This window comes from Chelonia mydas, chromosome 1, assembly GCF_015237465.2.
Source record: "Chelonia mydas isolate rCheMyd1 chromosome 1, rCheMyd1.pri.v2, whole genome shotgun sequence".
Lineage (NCBI taxonomy): Eukaryota > Metazoa > Chordata > Testudines > Cheloniidae > Chelonia > Chelonia mydas.
Genome location: NC_057849.1, coordinates 281,308,185 through 281,334,821, shown reverse-complemented (window position 1 = coordinate 281,334,821; position 26,637 = coordinate 281,308,185). Strand labels below are relative to the sequence as shown.

The window sequence follows — 26,637 nt, the reverse complement described above, 5'->3', positions numbered from 1 at the left end:
ATCCTTTGCAGTGAGGACCAATGCAAAGAATTAATTTTTACTTCTCTGCAGCAGCCTTGTCTTCCTTGAGAACTCCTTTAGCACCTTAATTGTCCAGTAGGCTCACTGATGGCAGGCTATCTGTTATTGTTTGGCAGGCTTCTGATATACTTAATTTTTTTTTTTTTGCTGTTAATTTTTGTGTCTTTGGCTAGTTGCTCTTCAAATTCTTTTTTGGCCTGCCTAATTATATCTTTACACTTGACTTGCCAGAGTTTGTGCTCCTTTCTATTTTCCTCAATAGGATTTGACTTCCATTTTTTAAAGGAAGTCTTTTTGTCTCTAACTACCTCTTCTACTCTGTTGTTTAGCCATGGTGGTGAGTTTTTTTGGTCCTCTGACTGTTTTTTAAAATTTGGGATATACATATAATTTGAGACTCTATTACGGTGTTTTAAAAAGTTTCCATACAGCTTGTGGGCATTTCACTCTTGTGACTGTACCTTTTAATTTTCGTTTAAGTAGTCTTTTCATTTTTTGTAGTTCCCCTTTTTGAAGTTAAATGCTGCTTTGGTGGGTTTCTTTGGTGTTTTCCCCGTACAAAGATGCTAAATGTAATCACATTATGGTTGCTATTGCCTAGTGATTCAGCTTCATTCACCTCTTGGACCAGCTACTGTGCCCCACTTATCAAGAATTTCCCCTTCCTTTGTGGGTTCCAGGACTAGCTGATCCAAGAAGTAGTCGTTTATGGTGTCTAGAAATTTTATCTCTGCATCCTGCCCTGAGGTGACATATCCCCAGTCAATATGGGGATAGCTGAAATCCCCCAGTATTTTGGGGTTTTCTGTTTTTGTATCCTCTCTAATATCCCTGAGTATTTCACAATCCCTGTCACCATTCTAGTCATGTAGTCAGTAGTATATTCTTACTGCTGTACTCTTATTATTGAAGTATGGAATTTCTATCTATAGAGATTCTGTGGTACTGTTTGATTCATTTAAGATTTTTGCTATATTTGAAGCCCATTCACATCCACTGGAACTGCCATGTCTCTGGCTGCCTTGATCTTGTTGGAATTTGTTCTCAGTCCCTTTGCTGTGAGTAAATGTCCAATGTATGTTACCGCAAGCTGAGTCATATTCTTTTCTGGGTTGTTTTATATTCTTGTTCATGTATTATGTCTCTAGAGCAGCTCATTAAAAGGTGTTTCAGCATTGTAATTTTTTTGTCATTGTCTCATTCAGCTTCTGTATCATTGCTTCCTTTGCCTACAATGAGGATATCATCTGCAATTATTTTTATCCCAGGCAGCCCTTTCAACACTTGGGTGAATCTTGTCTGGAACACCTCGGATGCTGGGCTTATGCCCATCAGCATGCACAGCCATCTGTAGTGACCAAATGGTGTTGGAAAGGTCGCCAGCATGCAGGACTCTTTATCCAGGCTTATGTGCCAAATCCCATTTCTCACATCACAGACTAAACATTCTGACTTTGCAAGTTCTGGAATGATGTCATGTGTACATGTGGGCAATGAATAGCAGCATCTTTTCAATGCCCAGTTCAGTGGCATTGAGTCTGTCATCAATCACTCACAGTCCACTGAGGACCGATGTGTCAGACAGAGGGGTCACAATTGATGGCGTTGCATCAGGCATCATGTAGTGAAGTTCCCAAATCTGGTTCAATCCTGTGAATCCATGAATCTCTGGGGCAGCCCTGCAGGTGGTGCCAGGTAGGGTCAGGCTGTGCACTAGCTTGTGTGTTGATGGACACGTGCTGGGGCATTTTTGTTCATCTTCATGACCTGGCCAAAGAGCATGCAATGCTGCTTTTAAATATAATGAGTGATTGAAGGAAGGCCAGATCTCTGTGAGATTGTGACATTTCACACAATGTCAAACTACTTTGTGCTCAGGATTTGTCACTGGTAGCACATATGGAATGCCTCTAGCTGCTCCAGGTCTGCCTGTAAGAGGGACCAGGTTTGGGTCAATGTTGATAAATGCAAAGTAATGCACATTGGAAAACATTATCCCAACTATAAGTACAAAAGGTAGGATCTAAATTAGCTGTTATCACTCAAGAAAGAGATCTTGGAGTTATTGTCAATAGTTCTAAAAACATCTGCTCAATGTGTAGCAGCATGCAAAAAAGCTAACAGAATGTTAGGAACAAATAGGAATGGGATAAATAATAAAACAGAAAATATCACAATTCCACTATATAAATCAATAATACACCTCCACCTTGAATACTTTGTGCAGTTCTGGTCATCCCATCTCAAAAAAGATACATTAGAATTTGAAAAAGTACAGAGAAGGGCAATAAAACGATTAGGGATATGAAACAGCTTCCATAGGAGGAGATATTAAAAAGACTGGAACTTTTCAGCTTGAAAAAGAGATGACTAAGAGGGGATATGATAGAAGTCTATAAAATGGTGAATGCTGTGGGGAGAGTGAATAGGGAAGTGTTAATTACCCCTTCACATATCATAAGAACTAGGGGTCACCAAATGAAATTAATAGGCAGCAGGTTTAAAACAAACAAAAGGAAATACTTTTTCACACAATGCACAGTCAACCCGTGGAACTCATTGCCATGGGACATTGTGAAGGCCAAAACTGTAAATGGCTTCAAAAAAGAATTAGATAAGTTCATGGAGGATAAGACTATCAATGGCTATTAGCCAAGATGCTCAGGGATGCAACCTCATGCTCTTGGTGTCCCTAGCCTCTGATTGCCAGAAGCTGGGAATTGGTGACAGGGGATGGATCACTTTATGAGTACCTATTCTGTTCATGCCTTCTGAAGTACCTGGCATTGGCCACTGTTGGAAGGCAGGATATAGCGTTTCGTGGACCACTGGTCTGACCCGATATGGCAAATCTTATGGTCTTATGTTTCTGACCCATAGAGAAATACTGGTAATCCCACAGATTTGGAGGATGGGGCTGAAATTCTCTGACTTCTTCACAAGCAAGAGGTAGTCTTGGTAGGTCAGTGTAGTTATGGTGGGTGAACACTTCTTGACCAGCCTTGATTCTGATATGTGGAGCAGCAAGTCATAATATCCAGTTGATACTTCAAGTCAGGGCGAAAATGGATCCCTGCTGCACACTGAGGTAGTGTAGAAACAGAGTGAAACCTGTGAACCAATGAGTACTCTTGCACTGGCCCCAGATTTAGGAGAGCATCTGTAACACCACTTCCTTTTATTCCAAGCTAAAGTGCCAGCCTGTTGACTGAACTGAAAACTGCTTTGATGTTGATTTATGCCAAGTGAAATGGGTGGTTAAATTCTTGGTACAGCTCAGTCAAAAGCTGGAGGGTAAGGATAATATCGACAGTCAACCATCCAACAGTGAAACCTGATTGCTAGGGACAATGATGTCTATTAAGGAATGGCTGCATCCCACCAAGCAGAATATGACCCTTTTTAGGGACTAATAATAATGAGATTGTCCTATAGTTGTCACACTCAGTGAGAGATCCTTTGACTTTGTACAGGGATACTATGATGCTGTCTTTCCATTCTGCTGGTACTTTGCATAATGCGCATTCTTTTAAGAACAGTTGATTCAGCCCAGTGCTCACTGGTTCCAGTACATCTTTGAGTGGCTTGGGTGGAATACCATCAGGTCCAGCAGCATGTCTGCGAGTTACAGAGGATCAAATCATGTAGCTCTGGACAGTTGTCATCAGATGTGTGGTTGAGCACACTTACATCATGTGTTTTCCATCTGTCCAGGATCTCATGCGTCAATGAGCAGGGAGAGCTGTCTGGTTTCATGACGGGGATATTAGAAGGCTGTTTATGGCTGTCAGCTAGGTGGCTCTGTAAGCAGGACACTGATTCAACTTCATCAGCCAGGGACTTGATGTAGATCTCATGGTCACGTGTTGCCATGGCCTAGAAAATGCCTTTCAGCCATTTACATTCTTGGACAAGTCCAAGAATGTAAATGGCTGTGTGCTTCTGCCTTTTTTGTTAATATATCAAAGGCCTCTTTAGAAAGTTAAGGTTTCTTGTGTGACAGTCAGCTTCAGATGGTTCCAGTGGCAACATGTGATATACCATTATGTATACTACACCAGGTGATCTCCACGTCGTTTGAGAGGTACTGAAGTTACATATGTGACTCTCGACGGCCTGTGTTTATTTTACAGCTTCAACAGCATCCTTGGATAGACACGGGACATTATACTGTTGGTGGACGTCTGGCGTGCGAGGAGTTGGAAAATGCAGTGAGAGTCTATGGTCTGAGTTTGCTGGTGCTTCGGTGCTGCTGAGGCTCTGGTGAGATTTCACAATGGAGACATTTCTAACAAGGATGTGGGCAGTTTTCTTCATGGCATGTCCATTGTTCGAAATCCACGACCAGCGATAGTTGAGAAGCCACCTAAACTAGGAGCCGCTAACAGATAAGCCCACAGTGGCACACCAGAAACTCGGTGGTGGTGTCATTTGGGGATATTAAATCAAAGGGACCTATCTCAGTTTTATACCCAGTCATGGCATTGAGATCCCTGAGCACTAGCAAAATGTCTTGTGGTGGAGTTGACTGGATTTTTGCTACTAGCTGGTGGTGGAATGCAAACTTTCCACTGGTGATGTGTCTTATATTGGTGCATAGACCACAATGACAGATAAATGTCCACAATGATGTTAGAGCCAGACATAGAGTAAGCGTGGACGGAAGGGGTTTCATATAACTAAATCTGTGTTAGAGATTGTGTAATAGCAAGTGCACACTAGAGTTTGGTGTGGACCGCCAAAGTGAAGGAAGGGTGCTCCTTCTGCAGGAACTTGATATTCTGTGGCAGATGGGACTCTGTGAGGCTGATGATTATGATCTTGTAACAAGTGAGTTTTTTGATGAGCTGTTTTGTACCTGGTGCTGGTCACCGCTGTCATGTTCCATATGGTGACACAGCACGAGCCTCTAAGGTCTGGTTTGGACTTCCAGGAAGTTGGGCTCCTTGAGCCTGCACCTTCCCTAAGCTGGGTTTTGGTTGCACCTATCTTGTGCGTGCAGAACATGCTCCTCCTCCTGGAGTTGGTAAAAGTACGGGCTATAACCGTGGTGCTTTTGTCACAGTCTGTCATGGCTGGTTGACCCTTTGTTTCACTCTGCCTCCTTGGGACCAGAGTTGTAGAGGGGTTTTGTTTTTGGGACACCATCTCCCTTCCCAGGAACTCTTCTGCTAGATGTTGATTCCTGTTGGAATGGATGACCATTATGAAGATCAAGTTCTTCTTCCTCCCTATGCGGTCCATGCATTGATAGTTGGGGCTCATCCAACTTCACCACTTTTGGAAAACTTGGCCCTTGTCTGCTGGGTCTGTCACTGGCATCTGCTCATTACCTTGAGCAGGGGCCCTTATGAAATACGACAGACCAGGCCCAGTTAGATCCAAGTCTTGTGTGGGCAGGGAAACCACACGGTGTAGTAAAGCAGCTTACATTGCTACTACTTGTTACTCATGTGTGCCTGTACAGATGCATAATTTGCTGATGGCTTCTTTATCACCACCAGGCTTCATTCACAGGCAGTTCTGGTCTCAACAGGTGTTACGATAGCCCTGGCTCTGTAGACTTTCGAGCTTCTTGTGTGCTGGATTACATAGTGCCACTGGAATTTTATTTCGTAGTACGTATGCAGGATTTAATTTTTAAAAACAAAACAAAATAATTTTGTACTCAGAGCAGGGTCTAAATGGTGTGCAATAAATAATGCATGGGACAACACATGGAATGAGAAGGATAAAAATAAATATTGAATAACTATCCATTAATGAGTTAGGCAGGGGTCCTGCAGAAAACTTCTCTAATTTCTTAATTTTTGAGTGCTTGATTTTTGAGTACCACCTTAACATTCTTTTAATGTGTTTTTATGTAATTATTTTTATAGCAAAAAATATATATGCTTAGCACTTTGCATACACATCCCTACCCAAAAGAACCTATGGTGTAAGGCTCTGATCCTGGAGTGCAAGCATACTTACAGGCATAAAGTTATGTGTAGAGGAGTTTGATGAGTCAAGACCGAAGTAGACAAAAATACAGATGAATGATGGGCAAATTAGAAAGTAATGTCATTACAAAGTAAATAGATCTCCTTCGGGTTCTTACTCTTATAAGTATCCCTTACACACACTAGTAGTCCCACTACAGTCAATGAGACCACCATGAGGTGGAAATTAGGAGCCTAAATAGTCTGAAAAACTGGGCATAAATGCCTTGCCCAAGATCACTGTTATGAATCAGGGACTTGAACCCAGGTCTCTAACCACTGGACTGACTAATCTCCCTACCTAACATTGTTTTATCCCTTGTTATGAGTTTTTGTCTCACACTGCATCCTATGTTTGGCCATTGTTAAACTGAGAATGATGTTTTCACAGACCTGGCTGGCTGACCCAGTCAACTGTGCCAGTAAAACAGTTACGTAGAATTGTATATAAAGGTTTAATGACACAAAACACCGTTAATTAGAAAGCTAATTATGATAAAATTCATTACATACAACATAGGGCTTCAAGTTTTGCATTGGGATCTTTGAGACTACATTTGCTGTATCCAGCAACTTAACTTCTTCCTGAACTTTGTGGGTAGGATACTGGAGATATGTAGAGTGCTGTTTTAGCTTTGGAAGGAAACAATATCTGGAAATAGTGACTTACACAAGCTCAGATGATGGTCTCTATTTTTTCAAGTTGTGACTATGAATTCTGTTCCCTTATCTGAATCATTAGGCTACATTGTTACCTGTTTTACATTACTTTACAAAATGACAACCACATCAGGGTGATTATGCTCTGTGAGTTTGTAATAATGGCACAAAAAAGACAAATTTAAAGCTACAAATTTAAAGGTACACCCACTCTAAGAACCTGCAGGGCTAGAACTTGGGGGCTTCTAGGCTGCTGCTCCCTCCACATCACCACTGGAGGCTTAGGCAGGGTTGTTTTTGGAGGACCCAGTCAGGCTAGGCTCGGCACGAAGTACCACCCAGCAGGACCTGAGTGGCGGCCCCTCAGAGCCCACTGATTGGCTAGTACAAGTACTTAAACCTGGAAGCCAGGAAGGGAAGTGGTCTGAATAACAACCTAGACTGCCTGCTTGCCTGCCTTTTCTCCAGACCGGGCTTGTGATGAACCCTAGACTCTAACTTTCAACCCTGATTTGTCCTTGACTTTGCTCTTTGACTGCTGTCTGTAATCTGGTGCCTGACCCCGATCTCCTGGTAACTTGACCCTGCCTGCTTGCGTCCTGAAGCCTGACACTCAGTTTGCCCTCTGGCCTTTCTCAGACGCTGACCTCCCGGTAACCTGGTCCTGCCTGCCTCCTGGTACCTGAACCTTCGTCTGTCCTCTGGCCTGTCGTGGACTCTGACCTCCCAGTACCTGACTTGGCCTGACTCTCTCTGGTCTGACCACTAAATCTGACAGCCCTCATTCTGATTGTGACACCAACATTGACTTTTTTTTTAAATCAGTAACCGAGTACCCAAAATAAAAAGATTCTGAGGCAAAGCAGAGTTCATAGGTACAGCACATCTCTGCAAGGAAAAGCCCAGGTTTGATGTCTGCTTGTATTCCTTTCAGGTAATTTAACTGGTACAGAAAATATTTACGTAAAGTAATCAGGAGCAAAGAGCAACCCTGGCTCCTGCCCCCACTGAAGCCAGAGCCAAAGATCCCATTGACTTCTTTGGGCCCAGAGTAGAGTTGCTAAAACCATTTCAAAATATTACATTTTTCACTGAAATTATCAATTTCTGCCCTTCAAGGCTACCACCCGCTCCCTGAAAAAAAAAGGAAAAAGAATGAAACGTGGATAAAATTTTCACAATTATTTTTGCAGCTGTAGCATAGAGCAAATGAAAGGCTCATGTGTGCCTTATGGGCACTACTAGGAATGGTACAATGCGATAGTCAACTCCACACCAGCAGAAGCTTCAGAAGGGGTTGTGTGCCTCAGGGAGAGGGACACAGCTATTGCTATAACCATAAAGGGATGGAACACGCACTTCTTCCCATTGTTGACCAGATCTGTTGGCCATTGAGGAAGGAGAGTCTTCACTAAAAAGGTAAATTGTGAGCCAGATACTTAACACAATTAATATTAACAGCAAGGGGGAAGGAACACATTAAAGAATATTTAGATAAGTTAGATGTATTCAAGTCATCAGGGCCTGATAATATTCATCCTAAGGTACTTAAGGAACTGGCTGAAGCAATCTCTGAACTGTTAACAATTACCTTTGAGAACTCATGGGTGAGGTCCCAGAGGACTGGAGAAGGGCGAACATAGTATCTATCTATAGAAGGGGGAACAAAGAGGACCCAGGGAATTAGAGATCAGTCAGCCTAACCTTTGATACCTGAAAGACACTGGGACAAATATATTTAAACAATCGGTTTGTAAGCACCTAGAGGATAATTGAGTGATGTGTAATAGCCAAGATGGATTTATTAAGAACAAATAATGCTAAACCAACCTCATTTCCTTCTTTGGTAGGGTTACTGGCTTAGTGGATGGGGGGAAGCTGAACATATGATATATCTTGATCTTAGTAAGGCTTTTGACACAGTCCCACATGCCATTCTCAGATGCAAACTAGGAAAATGTGGTCTCAATGAAATTACTGTCAGGTTGGTGCAAAAGTGGTTGAAAGACTACCCAAAGAATAGTTATCAATGGTTCACTGTCAAACTGGGTGGATGTATCTAGTGGGATCCTGAAGGGTCTGTCCTGGGTCCAGTATTGTTCAATATTTTCATTAATGACTTGGATAATGAAGTAGAGAGCATGCTTATAAAATCTGTGGATGTCACCAAGCTGGAAGGGGTTGCAAGTGCTTTGGAGGACAGGATTAGAATTCAAAATGGCCTTAACAAATTGGAGAATTGGGCTGAAATCAACCAGATGAAATTCAATAAAGACAAATACTACTCTTCGGAAAAAAAAAATCTAATGTACAACTGAAAAAGGGGGAATAACTGGATAGGCAGTGGTACTGCTGAAGAGGATCAGGGGATTATAGTGGATCACAAACTGAATATGAGTCAACAGTGTGTCAGCAGTTGCGAAAAAGGTGCATAAACAGGAGTGATGGATGAATTAACAGGAGTGAAGTATGTGAGACATGGGAAGTAATTGTTCTAATCTCCTTGGCGCTGCTGAGGCCTCATCTGGAGTACTGTGTCTACTTTTGGGTGCAGCACTTTAAGAAAGATGTGGAGAAACTGGAAAGAGTCCAGAGGAGAGCAACAAAAACAACAAAAGGTTTAGAAAACCTGACCTGTGAGGAAAGGTCAAGAACACTGGACATGTTTACTGCTGAGAAAAGAAAGCAGAGGGGGGACCTGATAAGTCTGTGATGGGTTATATAAGTCTCACACTAAAACGTAAGGCGTTAAAGAGCAACTCTGGACCCAGATGACCCTGCCCAGCCACACCTGCAGAGCATGCTCCAGATGGAGGTGGAACTTGGAAGGGAAGCCAGACAATTCAGAAAGTAACTGACAAGGCAGGGAGAGCTCTCAGAGGGGGAGCTGCAAAAGCCTCTCTTGGAAAAGAGAAGCCTACCTGCTGGGCGCAGACAGACTGACGGTGCAGCTGGTACTTTTTTCTATTACCTTTTTGCTACAGGTTTCAGAGTAGCAGCCGTGTTAGTCTGTATTCGCAAAAAGAAAAGGAGTACTTGTGGCACCTTAGAGACTAACCAATTTATTTGAGCATAAGCTTTCGTGAGCTACAGCTCACTTCATCGGATGCATTCAGTGGAAAATACAGTGTGGAGATTTATATACATAGAGAACATGAAACAATGGGTGTTACCATACACACTGTAACGAGAGTGATCACTTAAGGTGAGCTGTTACCGGCAGGAGAGCTGCGGTGGGGGTGGAACCTTTTGTAGTGATAATCAAGGTGGGCCATTTCCAGCAGTTGACAAGAACGTCTGAGGAACAGTGGGGGATGGGGGTGGGTTGGCGGAATATACAAGGGGAAATAGTTTTACTTTGTGTAATGATCCATCCACTCCCAGTCTCTATTCAAGCCTAAATTAATTGTATCCAGTTTGCAAATTAATTCCAATTCAGCAGTCTCTCGTTGGAGTCTGTTTTTGAAGTTTTTTTGTTGAAGAATTGCAACTTTTAGGTCTGTAATCGAGTGACCAAAGAGACTGAAGTGTTCTCCAACTGGTTTTTGAATGTTATAATTCTTGACGTCTGATTTGTGTCCATTTATTCTTTTACGCAGAGACTGTCCAGTTTGATCGATGTACATGGCAGGGGGCATTGCTGGCACATGATGGCATATATCACATTGGTAGATGTGCAGGTGAATGAGCCTCTGATAGTGTGGCTGATGTGATTAGTCCCTATGATGGTGTCCCCATCATAGGGCCTAATCACATCAGCCACACTATCACAGGCTCGTTCACCTGCACATCTACCAATGTGATATAAAATCTCCCCACTGTACTTTCCACTGAATGCATCCGATGAAGTGAGCTGTAGCTCACGAAAGCTTATGCTCAAATAAATTTGTTAGTCTCTAAGGTGCCACAAGTACTCCTTTTCTTTTTGCTACAGACTGCAAAACTTGGACAATAGAGTACGTGGTAGGAAGTGGCCAAAGTAGGGGCGCTCGTGAGTACTGGACCTTTGATAACCTGACCTGAGCTCCCCTACGAACCCTGCTCCACACTAAGAAGGGACTGGCCCCTAACCACTAGGCGATACTGCCAGCATCACACTGTCTTCAGATATGTTAAGGGTTGTTATAAAGTAGACAGTGATCAATTATTCTCCATGTCCAGCAAAGTAGTAAGAAGGACAAGAAGTAATGGGCTTAATCTGCAGCAAGGAAGATCTAGGTTAGATATTAGGAAAAACTTTCTAACTGTAAGGATAGTTAAGCACTGGAATAGGCTTGCAAGGAAGGTTTTGGAATCTGCACCCTTGGAGGTTTTTAGATAAAGGTTAGACAAAGACTTGTCAGGGATGATCTAGGTATACATGATCCTCCTTCACTGTGGGGGGCTGACCTCCTTGAGGTCCCTTGCAGCCCTACATTTCTATGATTCTATACCAGCTCATCCTCCCCTTGTCCGTTTTTGGGTTAGCTAGCACCACTAGCCTTATACAGCTGTTGCCTAGAAGAGACTTTGATCCCTTGTTTTGGGATGCTGAAGAAGTAGACTCCTTGTCCCTTCTAACTCCCATGTTTATCTCTGCAGCAGCTGGCCACAGTGTAGGCCTATATTAGAAGGGTATTTGTTGAAGAAATTACTGTTCCACTTTGGTTATCCAGGCAGGCAAACAGCTGAGATATTTTATACTGGACCCATTAGTATCTGAATTGTATAAAAAGTATGAACAGCTTTAACTTACTTATTGCATTCTGGAAATGGAGGCCTGGAGCAGTCATATGGACTTCAGGGACGTTAATTGTTTGTGTACATGAATGAGCTTATAAATGGTTGTTTTTGCAGTCTTATTTTGCTCATTGAGGATAGCTGTGACAGTGCCAGAGAAAAGGAGGAAGAATGAATTATATTTTTCGTACCCACTGTATTAATACTTACAGGGCTTGATATAATGTGCCTTTAACAAACCATGAACTTCTCTCCTACTGAGCCACTGCATCCTGCCTACGTTCAAACTAAGCAGGGAACCATTATACTAATCCACTGTACCATCGTATCTCTAGCAAACACATGTAAGTGATTGGTTTGAATATTTATTTTGATGCAAGGTGTGTTGAGTCTTTTATTTGGCAATGCATACAGCTAGGAGATTGACTTTCTCAACTTTCAGAGTAGCAGCTGTGTTAGTCTGTATTCACAAAAAGAAAAGGAGTACTAGTGGCACCTTAGAGACTAACCAATTTATTTGAGCATACGCTTTCGTGAGCTACAGCTCACTTCATCGGATGAAGTGAGCCACGAAAGCTTATGCTCAAATAAATTGGTTAGTCTCTAAGGTGCCACTAGTACTCCTTTTCTTTTCTCAACTTTGTTACCTCAGTTGTGCAAGTTCTGTTCTTGCAGCAACCTCTGCTTTTCAGAAAGGTATAGCAGTAACATTTGGCTTTGTGAGACTAGAACACCCCAGCAACCTCAGAGTGGTTCACCTCTGCGATTAGGATGGTTTTAAAACATGAAAGTGAACTGATTTTTTTTTTTTGGCTTGTTTTTAATCAGGTGCGATTGTATGCAAGACCTGATGCAATCAGAAGAGGATCTGGGGACTATGCTCTAAATATTACAAGGAGACTCATTGAGTTTTATGAAGACTACTTTAAAGTGCCCTATTCCCTACCAAAATTAGGTAAGACTTTTCCGAAATTGCTGTTTGTCCAAGGGAACTCTATTCTAGAGATTAGAAAATAAGGTAGTTTTTACTGGTAGATTTCAATGTGAAAAATTTGGGGGTTAAGTTAGAAGGGACACTGAACAGGAAATTTTAAAATTCTCCTGAAGAGAAGCCAATTTTTCACCTCTTCCTCATCTTGCCTCTAGGTGCAACTACTAAACAACAATTGAATCTATTAGGCATTGAGACTCTAGAGAACAGAAGCTTTGCTAATCACTTCCTGCTTTCCTGATGCTCAGCATCACTATCATTAGATAGCCCTCGGGTTATATTTATTTAGTCATATGTACATCTTGATTGCTCAGCTGCAGAAGGGGAATAGCATTGAAAATAACAGTGGAAATGGGAAATTTACAACATTTAAAGAAAATATTTGTTGATTAGTGTAGTTTCTTGATGATGATTAATATCTGTTTGACAGTATTGCTGCTTATTGAAGAGAATTGTTGTGAGCTTATTTTGCTATTCAAGTGACCTAATTGTAAAAGCTGTCAATTTTTTTCACATTTTCCTTCATTTCCTCTCCCCCCACACCTCTCCCACTCCCTTGAATATTTCACACTATATTATTACACACTCCATCCTTAAGAGTGCGTTTGATCAGGATCCAGAAAAATATATTGCTCAGCAACAAGAAGAAAGCTTGTATTTGATCTGAAGTGTTAGAGTTTGAACCACAGGTGTTCATTCCAGGAGCTCAGGGCCTATTTCATTAAAGCACAAGCCTGCTGGGTAGCTTTATTAGTCTTACAACTAATGGTGTAGTAGATAGATAAAGTAATTAGTATTGTTTGAAGTGGGTGTTGCATGTATTTTAAATAAGAATGATGTGACTTTTTTTGTCCTTTTTAAATGATGGGTTGCAAGCAGTGCTCTGTTAGAGGCATGGATGCTTATAACTATGAAACTCTCCTCAGACTGCAGGTTGCTGTTTGTATGTATTTTCATACCTGACTTTAGTATTGCCCACCCAAGGAATTGTGGCACTAAGGTCTGATATAAATATTTTTGTGGGACATTGCACAACTTCAGCTGGAGTAGTCAGAAACTTCTTCACATGACATGATAATGAATAAATCATGATTGCTTGACATTAGAAGTTCCAGACTCACTGGTGCCAAGTAGTTAAAAGAAAAAAATGGATATCTTTCTTCCCTTTGAAAATTTATAATTAGCAAAGAGACTCAGATTATTATTTTAGGTAGTTTAAAATGGTCATCTGGAAATAGTACATAGAGAATGTGTCTTCTTCTGTGCATCTTTAGCAATTAAAATATTAGCGTTTCATCTCAGTATGTTTTGCTTGTTGTTGTTGCTACACAGAAGCATATTGTGTTAAAATACTTCAGAGGATTGAATGCCTTCCAGGTTAGTCTATTTATGGGATTACACTATAAAAATACTATAGTGAATTTGTAGTTTTTCTACTATAAATTATATTAAAAATACTAATTTAATTTTAAAATGTAATACTATTAGGTTTGTAGTGTATGAAGACTTTGTTATGATGTAGTTTATAGGATGATTAGTTTATAGGATGAAAAACATAAAAGTATCGTACATACCACCTATAATGTACAGTTTGTTTAGTATAAGAATGCTGGGAAAAATGTCAAAAGTGCCTTTGTGACTTACAAAGGTAAGTCTCGTTGGTTTAGATTCCTAAGTCACTTTGGCATTTTTGAAATGTTGCCACTATGTGTCTTGGTATCTTTGTTTCCAGTTCAGCAAAGTTGTTAAGCAGGTGCTTAACTTTAAACATGTGAATAATGTCATTGAGTTCAAGATGAAAAAGGCTGCTGCCTTTTGAAAATTTGAGGAAGGATGGGAATAAAAAGATGTTAATGGGAGCTCAACAGGAACCCTAGGCCAGGAACATTCACTAGCAATGTTAAAGTGCTACTGTGGCACTTTAAAAAAAACACCTCCATGAGGGGAGTAAGTACCAGCGCTGTTTATACTGGCACTTTACAGCACTGAAACTTGAAGTGCTCAGTGGTCTGTTTTTTCACACCCTGAGCAAGAAAGTTGCACCACTGTAAAGTACCAGTGTAGACATGTGGGTAGAAGAACCAAAATATAAGAGCCGTTATGTAATGGGACCAGCTATGGGGAAAACCCCTGAGAATTTTTCAGAGATCCAACTGAGAGGAGATGCCAGAGAAAAGTCTGCATTAGATTTGTCTGTGGAAGGAGTGAAAGGTAGGTGTATTAGGGAGAATGTGGTAGTAAGAGAAAACTGTTTTGCTATCAAAAGTGAGGAAGAAGTTTATCTCAGAGACTAGTTTACTTCATTCAATAAACTATTATTGCCTCCACGACAAATGCTCATAGACTCCAGTTAGAACTTGTTGAAAAGTGCCGATTACTTTATATGGGAGTTTTTATTTTTAAAGAAATGTACTGCAAAAAATTTTTTTCAAATGAAAGTCCAAAACAATTTTTTTTTAGATGTTTTCGGGGGAAAAATCAGTTTTTGCAAAATTGGCAAATTGAAAATATTTACTGACTAAAAATGCGATAATCAAAAAAATGTTTGGTGAAAAGTTTCAGTTTTTGGTTTCAGGTTTTTTTTTCAGTGACACTTGTGGTAGAAATTTGAAGTTTTCCATAAAAATAATTATTTTGGCTGAAACCAATTTGTTGTTTAAAACATTTTGATAATGTTTTGACTAACTTTAGCTACAGCTTAACTTGTTTTCAGTGTAATATGATACAAAATTACTTATTGGAAGACTAGTTATTGTATTGTTGTCAAGTGTCCGGTATGTTTCCTTTCATTCTCCTGTGCTATTGCTGCGTGTGTGTGTGTGTGTGTTCAACTTTTGTGTTGTTTTTCACATTTCATAGTCTCATCACTTTTATGGAAGTGATGATGTAAGTCTTGTGCTTGATGCTGTCTTGTGCTATGAGCTTCTGTATGCTTTATTGCTGTCTTTTGTGTGTTATCATCATACTGCCCTGTTAACAGCCTGTAGCCCTCGGTCAGGCACTGTCATTGTCTGCTTCTTTTCCCATTTTGACCATATGTATGATGTGTGTCTGGGGCCTGTGGACTCCTGTTGTGTGTTGGCATTTTTGAAAGGTCTGCATAGATTCATAGATTCCAAGGCCAGAAGGGAGCACTGTGGTAATCTTGTCTGACCTCCAGTATAACACAGGCCATCGAACTTCCCCAAAATTATACCTAGAACAGATCTTTTTTTTTTTAAATCCTATCTTGATTTAAAAATCGCCAGTGATGGAGAATCCACAACGACCCTTGGTAAATTGTTCCAAAGATTAATTGCCCTTGCTGTTAATGATGTACACTCTATTTCCCATCTGAATCTGTCTAGCTTCAACTTCCAGCCATTGGATTGTGTTACACCTTTCTCTGTTAGATTGACGATTGGTTCAGCTTCTGTGCCGGTTAGGCCCATTGTCATGGGCTTTGATTTGTGCATTCCAAACTGGCTCCAGTTGTCTGAGCTTGCCTCCGAGTGGGATAAGTTTCTTCATATGGACCAGTGTGGTTTGCAACTGTGGTTGTGTGATATGTTTTTGACTGTGCTTTTAACTGCTGCCTGTACACAAGGACAATTGTTTGCAAACACTATTTGTGGAGTGTCTTTTGTGGACTGCTCCAGCTGTTCTGTGGCCTTTGGCACTACTAGCAGATAGATAGTAATGACTTGGGATGTTGGCTCCATCTGCTACATTAGGTTGGACAAAAATCAATGATTAAAACAAAACAACGCAGATTTTTTAATTTAAATTATGGGTTTATTTTTTAAAACTAAACCTATTTAAAATTAAATTTGAAATTTGCCAATCTATAGTAAGGCCTCAACTTATTATAATGTATTCAAATCATTTAAATTAAATACAAGAATAATGTTAAGAAGTATATGTTTGTTACAAAGCTATAAAGAAAGTCAAACCACTGAACTACAGGGAAGTTACTGGATTTGTCCCTGGAATCAGAGTTTGTTGCAGTGCTGAACCAGCTTTTGACAGCAGTAGCTACTTCTGCAGATGCACAGAGAACATTTTTTTCATTTCACTTTATTCAACTAGTCCTCTGGGGGGACTTTTGCACCAAAGAATTAAATTCTGCACACAATATTTTAAAATTCTTCAAAATTTGGCACATTTTATTTGTCAAAATAACACAATATAATCATTCCAGTTTCAGTTATCTTGGTAATTTATTTCAAAATACCTATCAGCAAGTATGGCTGTAATAATACAGACAAAAATAAAAGATTCAGGAAATGTTTTTTTGGCAAGTAGATTCCTTATCAGGAAAATTAATACAGTTTAAAAATTAAACTACAATACAGAAATGTATTTCCTGCACCCCTCAGAAGCAATGCAAAGGCCTTGGGGAGAGGGAAAGACCCTGGGAGTGAACCTGGAGGGCCTTTGGTGGGAGAATCATAGAATATCAGGGTGGGAAGGGACCTCAGGAGGTCATCTAGTCCAACCCCCTGCTCAAAGCAGGACCAATCCCCTATTTCCCCCATCCTTAAGTGGCCCCCTCAAGGATTGAAGCCCTGGGTTTAGCAGGCCAGTGCTCAAACCACTGAGCTATTCCTCCCCCAATAAGCATGGAGCACTTATTTTTTGCTGGGGAAGGGATTGTTAGGGAATTGGGGAATCTCCCCTGGGCAGACCCTGACTGACCTCTAGCCTCTCCCATTCAGTCAGGCACATGTGTCCCTGCACCCCCTGTTCCTGTGTGTCCCTGCACCCCATCCCCCCCGTCCCTGTGTGGTCCTGCAGCCCCCTGCCTCCCATCCCCATGTGGCTCTCCAGCCCCCGCCCAATCAGCCCCGGGCTCAATGCTGTCACTCCACTAGCCCTTCTGAACCCCAGTCTGTGGTCCTCCAGCAGCCCCATGTGCCCCACTCTATTCCCCCACATATCCTGTACCTCCTAACCTGGCTCTGTGGGCAGGGTGCTGTGATGAATGCAGCTGGCTGCTGGTGTTACTACTGGTCAGCTACTGCTGTCAGTTCTGGCGCCACAGTGGCCTCTGGTGGGTGAAAGGCAGGACTGCAACACTTCTCGGGCAGAATATATTTTCTGCTCAGAAAAAAAAATTCTGTGCCAGACATGAATTCTGCACATGTGCAGCAGTGCAGAATTTCCCCAGGAGTAAACTAGTTCAGTTCAATGACTAGTTCATTCAAAATTTAAAAAACAACAACGTTGGAAATTGAATAAAAACTAGGTGTGAGAGGGTCAGATCTACCAGTTCTAAAATTTTGAAGGACATAGTAACAAGAAACAATCAATTCAATTCACCAACTACAGATAATATTTCCTTGGTTTAATAAATCACTTAGTTTTAAATGCCAAACATGTTTTGATGAACTTTTTAATAAGGAAAAGGTTTGTACTTTTAAGTACTTTTAAGGTAGTCTTTTTTTTAATTAAAAGAAAAGAAATAAAATGCACTTTTTGTTCATTGAATTTCAATTTCCATTCAAATAGAGCTGGACTCAAATCGCAAGTAAAATTTTAATCATATAGTAAATAGAAAATGGTGCATCCTGCATTTCTTAACATAAAAATAGAAACATTAAGAATTTGAATAAATGTAAGAACATAAGACCAAACGTCCATCTAGCCCAGTATCCTGTCTTCCGACAGTAGCCAATGTCAGGTGCCCTAGAGGGAATGAACAGAACAGGTAATCATCAAGTGATCTATCCCCTGTCACCCCATTCCCAGCTTCTGACACCATCCCTGTCCATCTTGGCTAATAGCCATTGATGGACCTATCCTCCATGAACTTAACTAGTTCTTTTTTGAACCCTGTTACAGTCTTGGCCTTCACAACATCTTCTGGCAAGGAGTTCCACAGGTTGATTGTGCATTGTGTTAAAAAAATACTTCCTTTTGTTTGTTTTAAACCTGCTGCCTATTAATTTCATTTGGTGATCCCTAGTTCTTGTGTTATGGAATGGAGTAAATAACACTTCCTTATTTACTTTCACCACACCAGTCATGATTTTACAGACCTCAATCATATCCCCCCTTAGCTGTCTCTTTTCTAAGCTGAAAAGTCCCAGTTTTATTAATCTCTCCTCATGTAGCCGTTCCATATCCCTAATAATTTTTGTTGCCCTTTTCTGAATCTTTTCCAATTCCAATATATCTTTTTTGAGATGGGGCGACCACATCTACATGCAGTATTCAAGATGTGGGCGTACCATGGATTTATACAGAGGCAATATGATATTTTCGGTTTTGTTATCTATCCTATTCTTAATGATTTCCAACATTCTATTTGCTTTTTTGACTGCTGCTGCACGAGTGGATGTTTTTTCAAAGAACTAGCCACAATGACTTCAAGATCTCTTTCTTGAGTGATAACAGCCAATTTAGACCCCATCATTTTATATGTATAATTGGGATTATGTTTTCCAATGTGCATTACTTTGCATTTATCAGTATTGAATTTCATCTGCCATTTTGTTGCCCAGTCACCCAGTTTTGAGAGATCCTTTTGTAGCTCTTTGCAGTCTGCCTGGGACTTAACTATCTTGAGCAATTTTGTATCATCTGCAAATTTTGCCACCTCACTATTTACCCCTTTCTCCAGATCGTTTATGAATATATTGAAAAGAACTGGGCCCAGTACAGACTCCTGGGGGCCACCACTATTTACCTCTCTCCAGTCTGAAAACTGATAATTTATTCCTACCCTTTGTTTTCTATCTTTTAACCAGTTACCAAGCCATTAGAGGACCTTCCCTCTTATCCCATGACAGCTTACTTTCCTTAAGAGCCTTTGGTGAGGGACATAGTCAAAGGCTTTCTGATAATCTAACTACACTATATTCACTGGATCCCCCTTGGCCACATAGTTGTTGACCCCCCCTCAAAGAATTCTAGCAGATTGGTGAGGCATGATTTTCCTTTACAAATACCATGTTGACTCTTCCCCAACAAATTATGTTCATCTATGTGTCTGACAATTTTGTTCTTTACTGTAGTTTCAATCAGTTTGCCCAGTACTGAAGTCAGGCTTACCGGCCTATAGTTGCTAAGATCACCTCTGGAGCCCTTTTTAGAAATTGGCATCATATTAGCTATCCTCCAGTCATTTGGTACAGAAGCTAATTTAAATGATAGGTTACAGACTACAGTTAGGAGTTCTGCAGTTTCACATTTGAGTTCCTTCAGAACTCTTGCGTGAATACCATCTGGTCATGTGACTTATTACTCTTTAGTTTATCAATTTGTTCCCAAACCTCCTCTAATGATACCTGAATCTGGGACAGTTCCTCAGATTTGTCACCTAAAAAGAATAGCTCAGGTTTGGGAATCTCCCTCACATCCTCAGCCGTGAAGACTGATGCAAAGAATTTATTTAGTTTCTCCCCAATGGCCTTATCATCCTTGAGTGCTCCTTTTGCACTTTGATTGTCCAGTGGCCCTGCTGTTTGTTTAGCAGGCTTCCTGCTTCTGATGTACTTACATTTTTTTTTGCTATTACTTTTTGCGTCTTTGGCTAGCTGTTCTTCAAATTCTTTTTGGCCTTCCTAATTATATTTTTACACTTCATTTGCCATAGTTTATGCTCCTTTCTATTTTCCTCACTAGGATTTAACTTCCACTTTTTAAAGGATGCTTTATTGCCTCTCACTGCTTTTTTTACTTCGTTGTTTAGCCACGGTGGCACTTTTTTGGTTCTCTTACCATGTTTTTTAATTTGGGGTATACATTTAAGTTGAGCCTCTATTATGCTGTCTTTAAAAAGTTTCCATGTAGCTTGCAGGGATTTCACTTTGGGTGCTGTACCTTTTAATTTCTGTTTCACTTACCTCCTCATTTTTGTGTAGTTGCCATTTCTGAAATTAAATGCTGCAGTGTTGGTCTGCTGTGGTGTTTTTCCTGCCACAGGGATATTAAATGTAATTATATTATGGTCACTATGACCAAGGGGTCCAGCTATATTCACCTTTTGGACCAGATCCAGTGCTGCACTTAGGACTAAATCAAGAATTGCCTCTCCTCTTGTGGGTTCCAGGACTAGCTGCTTCAAGAAGTAGCTATTTAAGGTGTGAAGAAACTTTATCTCTTCATCTCGTCCTGAGGTGACATGTACCCAGTCAATAGGGGAATAGTTGAAAACCCCTATTACTATTGAGTTTTTTATTTTAATAGCCTCTCTAATCTCCCTGAGTATTTCACAGTCACTAACACCATCCTGGTCAGGTGGCCGGTAATATATCCCTACTGCTATATTCTTATGATTAGAGCATGGATTACTATCTATAGAGATTCTGTGGTACAGTTTGGTTCATTTAAGGTTTTTATTTCATTTGATTCTATGCTTTCTTTCCCATAGAGTGCCACTCCGCCACCAGCACAACCTGGTCTGTCCTTCCGATATATCTTGTGCCCTGGTATTACTGTGTCCTATTGATTATCCTCATTCCACCAAGTTTCTGTGATGCCTGTTATATCAATATCCTCATTTAATACAAGGCACTCTAGTTCACCCATCTTATTATTTAGACTTCTAGCATTTGTTATAAGCACTTTAAAAACTTGTCACTTTTTAGCTGTCTGCCATTACATGGTGTAATTTAATCGGACTTCTTTTCATTTGACTGTTTCTCATCAAACACTACCAGTATTTTATCAACTTCCATCCGCTCCTCCTTACTAGGATATGGAGAATCTCCATTAATAGATTCTTCCCAAAGGGAAGTCTCTGTCTGAACCATGTGCGCTTCCACACCTGTCGGTTTCCCCCCAGCCCTTAGTTTAAAAACTGCTCTACAACCTTTTTAATTTTAAGTGCCAGAAATCTGGTTCCATTTTGGTTTAGGTCCAGCCCATCCTTCCTGTATAGGCTCCCCCTTTCCAAAAAGTTTCCCCAGTTCCTGATAAATCTAAACCCCTCCTCCCTACACCATCGTCTCATCCACGCATTGAGACCCTGCAGTTCTGCCTGTCTAATTGGCCTTGCGCATGGAACTGGAAGCATTTCAGAGAATGCTACCATGGAAGTCCTGGACTTTAATCTCTTAACTAGCAGCCTAAGTCTGGTTTTCAGGACTTCTCTCCTATCCTTCCCTATGTCATTGGTACCACTGGCTCCTCCCCAGCACTACACATAAGTCTATCTAGATGCCTTGAGAGATCTGCAACCTTCACACCAGGCAGGCAAGTCACCATGTTGTTCTCTCAGTCATCACAAACCCAGCTATCTATGTTTCTAATTTTCGAATCCCCCGTAACTATTACCTGTGTCTTCCTAATAACCGGAGTTCCCTCCCCTGGAGAGGTATCCCCAGTGCGAGAGGATACCACATCATCTGGAAGGAGGGTCCCAACTATGGGTCCCGTCTGCTCCAGTTGGATGTTCTCCTTCTCTGAGACTTTCATCCTCCTCAACAGCACAGAGGCTGTCAGACTTGGGGTGGGACCGTTCTACTGTGTCCTGAAAAGTCTCATCTATGTACCTCTCTGTCTAGCTTAGCTCCTCCAGCTTGGCCACCCTGGTCTCCAAAGTCCATACATGGTCTCTGAGGGCTAGGAGCTCCTTGCAGTTAAGATACATAATTACTTTAGTCTGTCTGTCTGTCTCTCTCTGTATATATATACCGAGAGTGTATCCTTCTGGTTAGCAAAAAGAACTACTCAATTTAGTGTAACAGTTGTATGTAGTTTCAAATCAACATATTTTAATGGCTACAACTATTTTCTTTAGGAAAATAACTAAAAAGTATAAATACAAAACACAATTAAAATGTATTATTTAAATCAGGGTTTCCTGCTTGCTGATTTAAATCATGATTTAAATTGGTGATTTAAATTGCTTTGATTTAAATCAGTCCACCCTGCTGAACATGCTATTTTTCAGACTTGCATGGCCTATGGCAGCTTCTGTGGAATGGTTATAGAGTTTCTGGCCTTCCACAGTTACCAGAGAGGATGAGGATGGGTTTCAACAGGGAGCTTAATAAATGCAAGAACTTCATGGTTAGGGAGTTTTCTAGTTACTGCTTAAGGTATGGCTCTTTGTGTTTATGTCCTCACACTACATGGTGTCAGAAGTGAGTGAATCCTTCTCTCTAAAAAATGAGTAAAGAAAAGAGACACCACCCCACTGACTGCCAGAATGGTGAGTGAGTAGGGAAAGTGGAAAATCAGGCAGGAGACCTCTGAAAGCTGCAGCAGGAAGGTGGCAGAGCCCTGTCTCAGTGCAGTAGTGGAGCCCATAGCACAAATGACTTTGTTAGAGAAGCTTGATTTTTGGCAATTCAAGCAGTTGAGCTTCCTGGATCTGTAGATTTGAGAAATTTTGTATGGCTTCTGGTTTAACAGGGAAGGCATAAGAAGATGAGGTAAATGCCCTGATGTTTGCCATGGGTGGTGCTGCTGCTGCTATCCTATGTGCTAAACTCGTTACTGATGAGAAAAAGAAAGAATAGTCCAAAATGAGAGGCTTTTGATACCCATTTCATAGGCAGACAGAATATTATTAGGGTTGCCAGGTGTCTGGTTTTCGATTGGAAAGTCTGGTTGAAAAGGGGACCTGACAGATGTATTGATCACACCAAAAGTCCGGTTACCGTGAGTGGGGAGAGGCACTGGGTCATCAACCTGCACCAGCCCCTGCTCAGCTGGGACTGTGTCCGACCAGCAGGCAGGCAGGCTCTGCATCCGGCTGCAGTTCCTGTCCCAGCCCCAGAACAGAGGGAGCCCAGCTAGGAGCGGGGGAAGGAGGTGGAGAGGATTCAGTGAGGAGAAAGTGGGGCGGGGAGTCTTGGGAGAAGAGGTGGGCAGGGCCTTGCGGGAAAGAGGTGGGGCCTCAGGGTGAGGGAGGGTAGGCACAGGTTTTTAGAAAGTTGGCAACCCTAAATATTATATGTGAAAAGGCCAATTTAATAGGTGTCACAAATAAGGAGAAACAGCTGAGAATTTTATTACTGCAGTTCATAACATTCCAAATATGGCAAGTTAAAAGAAGAACTAATAAGAGACAGGTTCATTGTTGGTATAAGAGACACCAGTTTATCAGCACAGTTTCATTTAGATCCAGATGTCTTACTAGCAAAAGCTATAGCTAAAGTGAGAATTGTAAGAAACAATAAAGAAACAGCGGAGTGACTTACGTGCTAGCAGCATAAGGGAGACTGCATTAGAAAACACTGACGCAGTAAAAAGAAAAGGCACAAATGTGAACATAGCAAATTTGTAAGATAAAAATAGTACACAACTAGCGAGTGGGCCCAAATAACTTTAATAGGAGGGAAGTTTGGAATAGCTATGGAAGGTATGGCAAGAAACCAAGCCACTAGCTCACAGTAATGTCCAGCTAAAGAGGTTTAATGTAGGAGATGCCACAAAATGGGACATTTTGCAATAGCTTGCAGGTCTCCAAGAGTAATGGAAACAATCCAAGAGGTAGTGTTATCATCAGATGAGAATGAGTCAGTACTTCTAGAGACAATATCCCCAACAGAATAGAGAACACCTTGGTACACAAGCATGAATCTAAATGGTGGAAGCCTTAAATTTAAAAATGATACTGGGGCAGCAGTCACTGCAATTCTAAAAAAAAAAAAAAGATTATAATTGATTCCAGAATGGAGATCTGCAAATACCAAATAAGATTCTATGTGGAGCTAGTGACATTATGTTGGATGTTTGTGGCCAGTTCTCTGGGAAACTGGAGAAAGGATGGAAAGTTCTTCAACAGATTGTATATGTAATACAAGGTCTCACAACTGCCCTACTAGGATTACCAGCTATACAAGGACTATATCTAGCAGAGAAGCTGGCATGCATTAATGGCAAGAAGCAATCTGTACAGGAGATTTATCCGCACATCTTCACAGGGTGAGGAAGGCTGTCAGGAGTACAAATTAAAACTGGTGACATCAGTGACTCTCTGCTCTCATAGCCCCATGCCTCATATCTACAGCCTTGCTAGGAAAAGTCAAAGAAGAATTAAAGAGAATGGAAGAGATAGGGATTATTTTCAAAGTAGAAGAACCCATTGAATGGTGTGCAGGTATCACTGTAGTACTGAAATCTAATGGCAAAATCCACGTTTGTGTGGACCTTACACAACTTAATAAAAGCACGTGCAAAGAAAGACACATGCTTCCCTCAGTGGACCAGACATTGGCTCAGTTATCAGAAGCCAAAGTCTTTTCAAAGTTAGATGTTACCAGGGGGCTTCTGAAAATACCCCTTGCTAAAGAATCTTTACTATTAAGGTTTCAGAGTAACAGCCGTGTTAGTCTGTATTCGCAAAAAGAAAAGAAGTACTTGCGGCACCTTAGAGACTAACCAATTTATTTGAGCATAAGCTTTCGTGAGCTACGGCTCACTTCATCGGATGCATACTGTGGAAAATACAGAAGATGTTCTTATACATACATTACCTAAAAGCTTTTTACCTAAAGCTATTACCAACAGGAGAGTGGGTTTGTGGGGGTGGGTGGGGTGGGGAGAAAACCTGGATTTCTGCTGGAAATGGCCCAACTTGATTATCATACACATTGTAAGGAGAGTGATCACTTTAGATAAGCTATTACCAGCAGGAGAGTGGGGTGGGGGGAGAGAAAACCTTTTGTAGTGGTAAATACCCATTTTTTCATGGTTTGTATGTATAAGAACATCTTCTGTATTTTCCACAGTATGCATCCGATGAAGTGAGCTGTAGCTCACGAAAGCTTATGCTCAAATAAATTGGTTAGTCTCTAAGGTGCCACAAGTTCTCCTTTTCTTTTTACTATTAAGTACATTCATCACCCTGTTTCCAATTGTCTTCCATTCCAGCATTTCCAAAAGAGAATCTCCCAGATTGTGTCAGGTTTGCCTGACACCCTTTGCTATGCAGATGATGTGTTGGTGTATGGCAGAGACAAATATGAACATGATGAGTGACTACATGTAATTTTGAGATGCTTCCAACAAGCCAGCCTTAATCTGAATGAGAAATGTGAATTTGGAAAGGAGCAGTTAAAATTTGTAGGACACATAATTAGGGAATTCAGCCAGATTCCGAAAGGACGACAGCACATTCTTATCCTTATAGTACTTCAGAAAGATATGCTGTCTGAAATCCATAAGGGACACCAAGGTATAAACAAGTGCAAGGCACAAGCACAACAATTGGTATGGTGGCCCAATCTGAGCAGGCAAATTCAGACCTTAGTAGAGGGCTGCAACACATGTAAGCAGGAAAAAAAATCACCAGAATCATTACTCTCTACATTATTATAGTCAATTACTTCTCCAAATATATTGACACTAAAGTTCATATTTACAAGACATGGAGTTCCTGAAGTCCTCATATCTGATAATGGGCCTCAATTTTCCCCTGAAACATTCCTCGCATTTGCACAGGATTTTGATCTGAACATCATAGTAGTGGTACACATTACCCCAGAGCAACAGGGAGGAGGAGAGAGTAGTGCAGACTTTAAAAAGCCTTCTGCAAAAATCAGAAAAGCAGTCCATATAAAGCAGTCCTGGCATATTGGTCAGTGCCTCTTGTGTCTGGACTGTCTCCACAGAATTTCTAATGCGGAGATGACTAATGATGCTTTTACCTGTGGCATTGATACAACTCAAACCTAAGCATCCTGACCTGAAGGAACTTTGAAAATGAGATGCTAAAACCAAAATTCGGCAACAACAGAACTTCAATGTTCGGTACAGAGCAAAAGCACTACCTGAACTGAGACCAGGCAACAAAGTTTGGCTCAAAAGCTCCCAGACATTTGGAACTGTTTGGAACTTGGGAGAAGCTCCCAGATCCCATGTAGTGTAGGACTTTTCTGGAGCAATCACATTTATCTTCATTATTTCCCACACAACAAAGAGAGGTTCTGGGACTTGCAGGTACTCTGTCAGGAAGCGAGCCCCATCCATCCACAAACTCAACAGAAGTGAGAACGCAAACTAGAAGACTGATCAAAGACTTCAAAGACTTGATCTTTAGAGTACTACTCAAGATTATTTAAATGCAATTGATAAAGGGACATAGTTATGTAAATAGTTTTAAGGAATTAGAAGTGTATTTGGATCTTTTGTGTGTGTGTTTGTGTGTGTGTGTATATATATACATTGGTTTTATGTTTTGTTTTAATTATTATTAAAAAGAAAGGGAGATGTGGAGTTGGTATAGCATTCCTGGGCCTCAGTAGTTATCAGAGATGACAGGATGTGTTGCAGTGGGGAGGTTAATAAATGTAGGAAGTTTCTGATTAGGGAGGTCTCTAGTTGCTG

General features: G+C 40.9%; 1 protein-coding gene across 2 annotated transcripts in view; it reads left to right on the top strand.

Annotated features, from left to right (window-relative positions):
• Nucleotides 1–26,637, top strand: part of TRHDE (thyrotropin releasing hormone degrading enzyme) — a 324,392-nt gene that overhangs the window by 58,095 nt on the left and 239,660 nt on the right. For both annotated transcript variants that reach the window (XM_043547744.1, XM_007054797.4), the window contains exon 3: nucleotides 12,210–12,336. In XM_043547744.1, coding sequence (XP_043403679.1) covers nucleotides 12,210–12,336 — 127 coding nt within the window. The remainder of the gene's footprint in view (nucleotides 1–12,209; nucleotides 12,337–26,637) is intronic.